The sequence below is a fragment of the Anser cygnoides genome, chromosome 5 (genome assembly GCF_040182565.1).
Source record: "Anser cygnoides isolate HZ-2024a breed goose chromosome 5, Taihu_goose_T2T_genome, whole genome shotgun sequence".
NCBI classification, from domain to species: Eukaryota; Metazoa; Chordata; class Aves; order Anseriformes; family Anatidae; genus Anser; species Anser cygnoides.
In genome coordinates this window covers 14,175,149-14,187,328 of record NC_089877.1, presented here as the reverse complement: position 1 = coordinate 14,187,328, position 12,180 = coordinate 14,175,149, and the positions used below count along the sequence as shown (strand labels likewise).

At 40.0% G+C, this 12,180-nt stretch overlaps 1 protein-coding gene across 7 annotated transcripts in view; it reads left to right on the top strand.

The window, feature by feature from the left end:
• Window positions 1-12,180, top strand: part of EXT2 (exostosin glycosyltransferase 2) — a 73,089-nt gene that overhangs the window by 2,567 nt on the left and 58,342 nt on the right. For all 7 annotated transcript variants that reach the window (XM_066997184.1, XM_066997181.1, XM_066997185.1 and 4 more), the window contains 3 exons: window positions 4,189-4,305; window positions 7,788-7,983; window positions 11,363-11,502. In XM_066997184.1, the coding sequence (XP_066853285.1) occupies window positions 4,189-4,305; window positions 7,788-7,983; window positions 11,363-11,502 (453 nt within the window). The remainder of the gene's footprint in view (window positions 1-4,188; window positions 4,306-7,787; window positions 7,984-11,362; window positions 11,503-12,180) is intronic.

Below are 12,180 nucleotides of genomic sequence, written 5' to 3'. Positions count from 1 at the left end.
GGATGGAGAATTTTCAATTTAGACTTGTATCTTGTGTTACCAACCTGAAGTCTTTACAGAATGTCTCATTTGATGCAAATTAGAAGTCATTAGTTTAGAAGCTGTTACTGAATATGATTCTACTGGGCTAGTGTTTGTGTTTAGTTGTGCTGAGTTGGATCCCTCTCTTGAAGATCAAGGGTAGCTTTCTTCTGCTGAATGGTTTGTCAACAAAATCTTGCCTGAGATACAGGAGAGTTGCGAAGAATGTTGCATGCGTAGTGTATCTTGATTTCTTTGCACCGAAGGCATTGTAAAACATCGTTCTTCAATGCCAGAACAGAACGTGTTTTTTCTGGACATGTTCAAAGAGTCTGTTTATTCTTCCTAATTACGTCACTGATTGTGAAGTAATGCTTTAGTTTTTGACTGTATGAAATGTTGGATGGATGGGTGTTATCCTGAAGAGGGCAGTCAAGCATTGTTCTGACGTAACCAAACCTGCTAATCTGTTAGTACATACCTGTTGTCTTAAGATTTGTATTTCTTAACAAGAATTTTTTATTTGACAGTGTTCTGTTTAACGGAATGGACTGTTCTGGGACTGTGTAAAAAATATCAAACCCTTTTTTGGCAAACAGCTGTTGTCATAGCTTGCTGAACTGTTTTGCCCTGCGGCTGCACAATCACTAACTGTAATACAGTGGAGAGGCCATGACAAGGAATGCGTGGGACTGAGAAAAGGTGGAAACTCATTTCTGTAGGCAGCCAACAATTAGACAGTACTAATTGTAGCACAGATTCCGGTCACTGGAGCAAAGAGGCCTGAGTGCTGCAGTGTGTGGTTACAGTATGATTTTGGAGTCCTCTGGAGGTCTTAATTCATAGCTCACAGAATAAGTGAACCAGGTATGCTTTCTTCATCTGAGTATGTCCACACGTTACTGAATGGGCACTTAAAAGTGTGAAGGACAGTTGTAGTGTCGTGGGATGAGTGGCTGCAGGCCACAATAAAGATATGCCGGCAGAGTTTGGTGGATTTTGAGTGACAGGTCTGAACGGTACTGGTACATCTCTGTAAGGACTCGTATGCAGGATTTTGTGGATGTCTGGTGAAATACACAGGTAATGTGTGTGCAGTTTGCACAGGGAATGTGTTCCCTTCTCTGTTCAGCCTGTACCTGATGTCATACTGAATTGAACAGTAGTGGATCTTGAATATGATAAAATCATGTCCTGCTGATTAGCTGCAGAATATTAATCCAGGTGAAGTAAGACCTTTTGCACAGAGGGGAATTCAGTTATATAGTGTTTCTACACCTGTGAAAGACTTTAGATAAGTTTAGGTAAGTTAGCACACTGAGTGGTTGTTCATTTATTAAGTCTTTAAATCTAATTTCCAGGAGACAGTGTAAAAGTGCTTTACTCCAATTATTTTGAAGATAGAAGTCTGCCTTGGGGGCATGGAGGCTATGTTGCTGGTATTAGCTGCCATAAAGTATGTAATCTCCTGCCATAAACCTTAAAATATAAGCTCTTTGTTATTCGTTAATAAGCGGTATTGAATTTGGTACAACAGTGTGGATGAAGGGATTTCTTTCACTAAGCTACTCTGTAGCTGTAGGATTCAACATATGGACGAAGATGCTTCTTCCTTCTGCTTCGATTGATGAACTGGTTTCAGTGACTTGTGAGATTTGGCAGAAAACTGATGACGATGGCAGCTGGGCAGAAACACCGAGAGCGCAGACCAGTTGCGGCACTTCCTGGAGAGAAAGAAGGATCAGTACCTGAGAAGTGGTGAAAAGTTGCTTAGGAGCAGGCTTACTCCTCGTTGGTCAGTGCGATTTAAAGATTGTTCATCTTGACTACGTTAGGAGTTAATATCTCTATTCCCTTAGTGCAGCATACAACGAAAATCTGCGAGGAGTTATTTAAATGGTGTTGGTTCCCGGTGGGTTTGTGTAAGTAACGGTCTGCATGACACACACCTGCTTTCTCAAGGCTGATGAGGTGCTGTCATGTTTTCACCGGATCCAATTAAAACAATCTGGTTGTAGTTTCCCAATTAGGGGGTTATAAAAAGAGGAGAGAGGTATAAAGTGCAAGAACAGCAACACCCAAGCCAGTTTTTTTTTTCTTCCTCCCTGCTTGTTGTTGAATTGATGTGGATAAGCCCTTGAACATGCAACTTCGAGGGTGAGACCTAGTCATGATAGCAGTGTACACGTAACGTGTACATGCCCCCACCAAGGAGGGGGAAGCACTGGAAAGGAACCCCAAATAAGCACTTAGAGCACAAATTCTCACTCGGCACGTGCTTGATTTATCATCCTGTTCTCAAGTTGATTTCTGCTCCTACAAATAGTTTGTGCTCTGTCTGGAGAGTAATAGAGCGAGTTGTTTTGGTTCTGTAATTGTCATCAGACTAAATTGCATCTCTAATCCAGAGCCTACAATTTTCAAAGAGCTTCTTAAATGACATTTAGAACTGCCTGCTTGACTGCTTGGGTGGAGTCACGTTTATGCCCAAATGTGATTGTGAAGTTGGGACGCTAAACAACCGTGCTGCAGTTCAGGGCAGGAAGTGAAGTATCCTGCGGCACATCTGAAGGGAGTTAAAGCAGGTAAAACACACTGATGTTTAACCAGGGTGTCATGTTCCAAGGGGAAAAAATAATCAGTCTTGGATGACAATTAAGTAGAGTAATAATCTATTATATAACAGTAGTGGAAAAACTGCTCTAAACACTATACTAGGGATTTAATTCAGTGGTAACTGAAAAGTAGAGTATCTCCTAATAGGTTGTCAGCACATCTGGCCTCATCTTGACTTGCTTCTGATGCATCTGTTTTGATTACTGATGGGACGTGCCTGCTCCAATCTGAACTGGGACAACGTGCAAGCTTGTGATAGACAGTAAGACTGCTGACCGTAATCACAGCTGCTGCAGTGGGTGCAGCTCCTCGAGATGCTTTCTGTAGTGCCTGGAGTAGTGGTGTGTAGTGTTCTGCTTCTTTGCCTAGAGAATGAGAGAAGCTGCAACAGGAAAAATATTTTTCTGCATATTACTTTATATGGTAATTTAGGCAGACCCAGCATCCCAAGGGCAGTTTAAAGGATAGCCTACCCTGCTGTTTGGTGACAGAGGAGTAAAAGCACAGTCAGCTGTTCAAGAAGTCTCAGTAAAGAAGCTGAATCTGAGCTTCTTTTGGAAATAGGATGGTGTATTCGTTGTGCCACCTGGTCACTGGGGATGAAATGGTAACTGAAAAGCTGATGTCCTCTACTGGCATACTCCAGAGCAGCTAGATTCGGGACAGGAGATAACACACCTGTTTCTTTCAGCACTGCGGATGATGCATTGCTTTCTTCTGTTCACATTCTCTTCTGTTTTTTAAAGCTCATTACTTCTGTGTAATAAAAGGTTGTCCTGTCTAGGAAAAGACAATCACGTTTGTCCCATTGGGAGGTTGAAATAAGTCTTAATTTATCCATCCATGATTATTCCCATGTTTTCTAGCACAGCAACCCAAGCTGCCCCTACTCTTGGAGATCAGTTTTGGAGCATATCAAATTCACATTGCATTGTGTTCTGCTTATAGCATTTCTTGTGTAATATAGAAACAAAATAAACTTTACTAGTTAGTGTGGTCACCCTGAAAATACAGTACAAACAAGTCGTATTTGCCTGAGAACTCCTGAGAGTTGTTACAAGCTCCAAAAGCGCTGTATTATTTTATCTGGACTTGTACCTGGAGTAGAGCTTGTCTAACACTTCGAGCTGTGCTACATGCTGTTTTAGGGTAGACGTTAAGGAATATGTTAACTAGTATAAATAATTAAGAATGTATTTCTTTAAGTTAAAATTGACTTGGTATGTGTAAGCTTGCAAAAATGCAGGATGGTCATAATGACTGCAATAGATTCCATTTCCCTATAATAATGCAAAAACAGTTCTTTGCTCAGTGATCATATGCAATTGTAAACATTCCCTTGATGACTGGATCCAACCTGGCAGTAAGCCCAGTTCAGGAAAACCAAAGCGAATGTAAGAACTGCAGGGAAAATGCCATTGACAGAAGTTGAGGGAAAAACTGTTATCTCAGATGCATCTTTTTGATGTTCTGGTAACGTTAATCAGTAAATACTGCGCTGAGTTGGAATGATCTACACGCTCTGTTTATGGTCTTTCTTGTCTTTTTCAGGGCTCTGCTAGCTGGTGGAGGCTTCTCCACATGGACTTACCGCCAAGGCTACGATGTCAGTATTCCTGTTTACAGCCCTTTGTCTGGGGAAGTGGATCTGCCAGAAAGAGGACCTGGGTAAAGCAATCCTGATTAGTTGGGCAAAATATATGCAATATTGTGTTTAATATGGATGCTGATAAAATATAAATACAGCTGCCAGCTTGTTGTTGGGCTGGGGCAATTTTGTAAGAGTCGTTCTGCTCATGCATGGATCTTGCTATTAAAATGTACGACAGTTCCAATGCTAACAGCCTTGTCTAATCTGCCCAGGTGTGGTTTAGTGATGAACTGGGGACTTCTTTTGAGAGTTTATTTTTTCTCCACGTCAGCAACTGAAGTGTGATAAATGATAGTCTGACAGTGTTTTAGGAGACCCGTTCCAGAAACTGAAGTGTGAAATATGATGGAGTGGCAATGTTTCTTGTGGCATTAGGTTCAATATGCCTAATATATCAAGTCAGCTCACTGGAACTAAATAAAAATAGTTGTTATTGTGATTTTTTTTTTTAATGTTTAGGTAAAGCAAGGCAGTAATTCAAAGTAATACAGATTCCCTAATAAATGATCTCTTCAGACAACTTATTTTACGATGCTTAAAAGCAAAGTAAGGGCAAGAGATTACTATAGCAATGGTAAAAGCAGCATGCTGTACCTCCATTGTGACTTTAAAGAGGTAAAGGGATCATGGGGAGCAGCATGTGTGCTTCAAGTAGTATCAGACAGTGCAAACTTCCAATATGTAACAGGAGAACAGGAGCAAGGACATGATATTTATCTCTGTATGTCTTACAGATACATTGTTTCTAAATCAGTTTAGATATTTTTGTAGTTCTGAAGTCCTTTGAAAATGACATGGTAGAAGGAGAAGCCTGGAAATAGAGCTATGAAGAGCGGAAGTTCTTGCAGAAAGAATCTTAAGGAGGCTCGTGTAGTTAGCTTATGAAGCAGAAGAATGAGAGCTGACTTGTTTAGGTGAATAGTTACATCCAGAGATTTTAATACTGATGTGTTATTTGTTTATTTATTTTACAAAGTACTGGAGTAAGAAGTACAAAGAAATCACCATGATATACTGTATTTGGAAGTAAAGCAAGACAAGTAGGACATGAAGCACTAATTTTATCAGAGAACGTAATTAGCCATTTAAAATGAGCTACTCTGGGAAATTGTGGTTTCTCTTATCCATTCTTGTCTTCAGAAAAAGAATAGGAAGAAGTCCGGAAGACATCTTAATTGATTATGAAAGGCTGTTCTTTTCGCATTTCATAAGCCTTTAACTACACAGCTGAAAATGTTTCACTGTAGCAAGGTCTTACCTGCGTTGTGGTTTAAAAGATGAGCAGGTGGAGGCAGCGGGAGTAAATGACGTGCTCACTGATTGTGAAGATCAGGTTTGGAGGTGCGGGAGCTTTAGGTCCTTTCTTCTAACATCATCCTTTAGAGAATATGAATAATTAGAGTTGAAAACTGTGATTCGAAAGGGTGCTGCTAGTTACAGACCAAAAAAATTACTGTACTTTGGCTCGTTGTCTTCTCTGGTAAGGGTAGGGTTCTTGCTGTTGCTCTGTGCTGCTCCAAGGAAGGGATCGCAGTCAGTTACAGGACAGACCTGTGCAGCAGTGGTTTGCTTTAGTCACACATTTCACGATCCTGATTATGATACTCCTGGACCTGGCCAGTATAGGGGCATCTGTTTGAATCCCAGTCGATTCTTCATATATTTCAGGTATTATTTACAGTTAAACACAGAGCGAGAGCATGCTTTGTATTTCTGTCTCGAAAGCGTGAACATGATGATAGGCCTCAGCGTGTGTAGGATCTGCTGTAAAGAGAGATTCGATCATACTGTTCATGTCCGTGTAGCCAGCTAAATGCTGCAGGAGTCTGTGTTTCATGGATGTGTTGTAGGTTCAGTGTTTTAATTTTTTTGTGAGGAGCAAACTGTAGTCTCCAGAGTACCATCTAGTGGCCAGTTAGCATTACTAATTGAAATGTAAAAGTTTGCTTTATGCAGGAAGGGTGTGACAAGGGAGCAGTGCTTGGAGTTCAGGCTTGATTGGGGTAAATTATTACTTTCCATTACACTAAAGCATTATTTCCTGGTAGCTGCCCTGTGCCTTTTTTTTTTTTTTTTTGTAACAAGATTTGATCACTGGATTTGGATGTCATACATTGATGACAGTTTAAAGGCAAAATTTGGTTTTAAACACAAACAATCCTGCACAATTCTTAGCTGGTTGTTTTTTATCACTCGTGTAGCAGTATTTCCTTTTTTTAAGGCAAATCCTTTCTTGTTCCTCTTACAGAGCTGAACTGAGGATTTTTGATTTATTCTCCTTTTTAGTTGAGTAGTTTAGATTATTTTACTTGCAACTCTGCTAGTAATGTGTATTCTATAAAGCTTTTGGTAGCAAGATGGTAGCAGTTGGAGACTTAGAAAAATAGAGTTTAAAAAAAATACTGTGTAAATCTTATCTGTTAATTGGATCAACTAAAGTAACCAGCAGGAAAATAAGTAAAAGAGGTGAGAAGAGCAGTGGGAAAGGTCTGACTTTATAAAGTGCCTGTTTGTGTGTGTTCTCAAAGACTGTAAATTAAAAATAGTATCACGTGGAGCAGAATTGGAATCCTAAGTGCAGGCCTCCTATTTCCTGTGTTCTTCTGGCTGAGTTGAGGGCAGGCTCTCACTATGTGTTCCCTTGAATGGGAAGCAGTGAAGTAGTCTGACTTATTTTATCTGTTTAAAAAAAAAAAGTCAGTGAGCTTGTTAAGACATGCTCTGTTTCATCATTAACAAAACTCACTTTTTAAAGCTGTGGGTATCTAATTTGAGACTCCATTCCTGTGTGTTTTACTTCCAGTGCTAATTCACGTCTTGAAATACTTCAGTGTTAAAGCACATCTTGAATATGCATATTTCTGGGACATGGTAGGAGTTGAGAGTGAGTAGGCTACTGAGCCTTCCTCATTGTCCTGGAAGCGTTGCCTTTATGGTACCCTAAAGGGACAGAACAGAATCACAGCTAATGAGATGACCTTGTCCTGTTGTTACTGTCACCATATCAAAGTGGAAGATGCACAGGGTAGCTAAGCTGACAGTTCAGCATCTTTTCTTTTTCCATTAAAATTGATGAGAAAATATATGAGAGGAGAAGCTAGTAGCAGCTTTCAATGTCTACTTTGTAACGGTACACAAACACCAAATAATAGAATGAACAATTCTAGCATCAGCAGTAAGCTGTTTTAATGTATAGCCAAATAATGTTTATTTCAGTTTATAAAATATATTATAATGCAAGTGCTGATTTTAATATAATAAGCACTCTTTCCATGCATATTTTATTTGGAGATGTAAATAGTGTTGAGCCACTTAATATCCAAAATTTAATTATCTTGCATCATTACACTTCTCACTCTCGTCTGAAAATATGGTCTTAGTACTGTGTCCACATTTAGCAGAATGAGATTGACTTTTCCAGGGTGGAAAGAAACGTGTTGTAGAGTATCTTGGAAGTAAACTTGTGGTGCTGCCAAGTAACCTTGCTGTGTTTTTTCAGTCCCCGCAGGTACTTCATTCTGTCATCTCAAATGGCTCTGCACCCAGAATACCGGTCTGAGTTGGAAGCTCTTCAGGCTGAGAATGGGGAATCGGTGTTAGTCTTAGACAAATGCACAAATCTGTCAGATGGTGTCCCTGCTGTTCGCAAACGGTGTCACAACAATCAAATCTTTGATTATCCTCAAGTACTTCAGGTAAGGCTGTCTCTCCTGCAGTCTTCTCTTCTTGGTGTCTTTCTTGGCTGCGGAGCTGTTGCTATTTAGCGCTGATAGGAAACTTTTTGTATTTTACTTAACTTGCTATGGTAACTGTTTTGAAAATGCACGGCTCATTATGTTAGCTTGGATATTATATCCTAACTTTATTATTTATCGAAAACTTTATTTTTAAGAGGGCTGAGGACTGTGTACTCAAACTTATATAGAGGCTACTCTGCAGTCTGAAAAACCTGCTTATATATAATGTCTTCATGGGGTTGATCGTGGTGGTCTTCTAGTACCACATGATGTAAACTTAAAAGTGATATGGAGATACCACCAAATCCAGCTGCAATGAAGGGTGAAACTTTGGAAGGTCAGACACGATTGGTTTCTTTAAAACTGGGGTAGAACTTCAGAATCTACACTCTCCAGAATAACTGGCAAAATGAGCTTCAGTAGGCATGAATTTGGAACTGATATCTAAATTCTGACAGTTCAGGCCTTGTTAGATGGAGTTTGGGACAGAAGCCTGCTTTGTCAGTTGGGGGTGGATTAAAATGAACTTTACAGAGTTTACGTATAGATTTATTTTTGGGGGGAAAAGGTGCTACATTTAACAAGAGTTGGTTGGGTTATATTTTTTGTATGCAACTTAGTAGTTAAACCCTAGAAAATGCTCTCTGTAGATACAACAGACTGAGCTGGAAGACTTGTCAGCATGCAGCTATGAAAACATCTAGGTGAAATGTGTTTGATGGCCGTGGCCCAACTTCCAGAGGCCTTTTGATGTGTCAGTGAAGATAAAACTAGATAGCGTTCTCAGACCCCTGGGTCTCCTGGCAGCTTGCTGACGGAGAGGTGCTTTGGCATGCGGCGTGGTGAAGGGAGTTATGCCACAGGCCACTGTGCTCTGTCTGTGGCCACCAGCACATAATCTGTCTTTGAACTTCAACAAATAATGGTAAAAAAACAAACAGGCTGAAGAAAGGGAAAGTTTCCACCCCTCCTGTTATGTTTTGTAGGAAATATGTTCAAAATTCCTTGGGGAGGAGGGGGAGAGGGAGGAGCGGTTGACCGTGAGTCCTAAGCCTGCAGCCAGAAGGGGGGTGAAGAGTCTGTTTGCTTTATTTCTTTAAATACAGACTGGATTGCTCAAGGATAGCAAATCGGGGATCTATATCTATATCTTGCTATGTATTATTTTATAACTCTGAAGGGAGCTGGCACATGCCGAGATTGTTAAAATACTTTCCTTTGCAGAGCCCTGCATCTCCCTTTGGAATGTCTGGCTGATAACGGTGGTGATGTGAGGAGATGTATTTATAGTAACCTTTGTCTAGACAGGAAAAATGGTTATCTGGGCAGATGAGCATGTGTGTCCACATCTGGGCTTTTTTTCCCCCCCCCTCTCCGAGACCTTATTGAGGTCTCTTCCACCTGCTCCTCTGCGGTCTAGTGAGTGAACGGTTAAAATGTGTGCTCATTCACTCTGCTCCTTCCATTCCCCCCAGCCTTCTTTTCCTTCTTTTCCTGTCTGGTGGTGGGGGAAGGGGAGAAGCCTGAGGACTGATCACAGTTCATCCTTCCCAGCACTGCCTTTACAGATTTCCTACTAGACAGGCTCTTGGGCTTCTGGGCTGCTAATGCTTCCTGCTTGCAGTCTTCTCTTGGATGAGATTTTCATACTGATCACTGCTATGTAGATATGAACACAGGTCTCACGATTGCACTAGGAAACAAGTGAAGAGCCAGCAAACCCCGTTGTATTTCCTTGTTCCATTTTGGTGTTTTGCTGCCCTGCTGTGCCTCCTGGCTCCTTTTCCTCAGGCAACAGAACGCAAGCTGAAAAGATGTTTTCTTATCTGTGGGAGCCCCTGTATCAACTTCATAATTTTTCTTTCTTAGACTTGGGAGTAATACTGACTTGGGCTTTTTCTTTGTTTGTGTAGCTAAACTCTACAAGCATGTTTGTTTTGCCATCTTGAATCTGTAGCAAGGTTCCTCAGTGACAGTAAGAACTGAAGACCCTATTTGCAGGATGAGTGTTTGAACTCATGTTTTTTTGTCTCGTATGTCGTGGATGTGAATAAATGGATAATATTCTTTTTTTTAGCAACTTTTTATATCCTCAAAGCTCCCTTTAGCCGTCTTCCTCCTGTTGTTAGCATTTCAGAATAAGTAGTCTTGATGAAGTTGGTCTTTTCCTTGTAGATGATGTTCTCAAGATAAGTAATCATACATTTATTTATTTTTTCCTTGGAAGTGTACTGCCCAAGACAGAATACGCTGCTCTGTCTGGGGTCTGACATCGCTGAGTAGAGCGAGTGATTACTGCTGGTCTCTTAGGTTGTGCTTCTTTCTACATTAAAATAGCACTTCTGGGTGGAGTGGTTCATTTTTGCAACATTGATGTTGTTGCATGTGAATATCCTTTGTTTTCCTGGCCTTTTGTTTGAAATATCCTTTTCTGCAGAGTGCAAAACATAGCCCATTATTTCCTGCTTTATATTTGTGTGGTTGGTTATTCTTATCTAAATATTGAACCCTACGTATCAGTATTTTTAGTCAGTTTCTCCATACAGCGTCAGACTCTAATCCTGTTATCCATTACGCTTCCTAATCCTCCAAAAATATAAGTATTTCCACGTCTAATAAGTATGGTCTTAATTCTGCTGCTCACTTTACCAAAGGAACACATTGAATAATGTTAGATCTAGGAGAGATTTTTTGGAACTCTTTGATCCATCACTCAGTTTTACCTGTGAACCACTGCTAAGTGCTTTATATTTAGAGTTTTGTAACTGTAATTTATGTAATTATAAAGCTTATGAGGGCTTTAGCAAGCCTATGATTTCTTAATTTGCTTGTGAAAATGTTATCAAAGGTTATGTCAAACGCCTTTTAAAGCTGAGATATGAAACCTGTTACTTGTCTGCTATCCATAGAGCTGCATTGCCCTATAATGGAAAGAAATTGGTTTGGCTTTGTGCAGTGTGTACTCAATACCTTCATGTTGGTTGTTGCTCATCTTGTTATGCCAAACTTTCAAAATGTTGCTTTTCTCTCTGAATTTTCTCAATTAGAATTCTGAAATTAGGCCACTATAATAAAGCATAGAACAGTCCCATTAGCTGATTTCTTAACTCTACGCTTGGTATTTATAAGTCACTAGTAGATAAAGTTCTGTAATTATTTTGAATTTGCTGATAACTCAGAATACGTCGGTAGTACAGAGCAAGCCTCTTTTCCTTTTGACTTGTTTTTTAACAAGTGAGAGGGCAGGAGTGCATAATACATACCTACACATGTAATACAGCTATAAAATTTCTTTTTTTTTTTCCTCATCTGTGTGTTGGATATCATTTGTTGACAGGAAGCTACATTTTGTGTCGTTCTACGTGGAGCCCGCCTGGGTCAGGCTGTGCTAAGTGATGTTCTTCAAGCTGGCTGTGTCCCAGTCATCATTGCTGACTCCTACATTTTACCTTTCTCTGAGGTTTTGGACTGGAAGAGGTCTGTACGCTAACTGTTGTACATCCAACATGTGCATAAGGGATATCCGTTACATTCAGTGATTTGAGTGGAATCACTATAATAAGTCAAATCAGTACTGGGGGGTACAGTGAACAGAATACTTGGTGAGATAGATGTCCTTGATGTGTTTATGCACCAAAAACAGGAGCGGAAAACAAAGGAGGCAGAGATGACCGAGCATTTGGTTATCCTGTAGCCAATGATATCTTTTCTAAAACAGACTTGTGTTGCTGTCTTATGCTTGCGCTGTGTGATGACAGATCTGCATTCAGATGCCCAAGAAGTATGTGCCAAAAAGGGCATCATATAAACACTAAATTTATTATATTGTCAGAATTCCGAAGTTCGTTTGAGACTGAAAAGTATTATTTTGTAGCTGAGCATGCTATGTTATGAGTTTAGATTTTTTTTTTTCTTTTCCATGCATAAACAATGCCCAGTTATGTTATCTTAGGATAATACATACAAAAATTACTAATTTGTATGCATAGCACTATATATGCTATTACTGGTCACCCCAAGAGATGTAAGGTATCAGCAAGTCAGTGGCAGTCTGGTGATGGGAATTCAGGAAATCTGAGTCCCTGTCCTTTCCACATTCAGTGGTTTGTCTCCACCGATCAGTCAGTAAAATAATTAACTACACAAAATAATTAA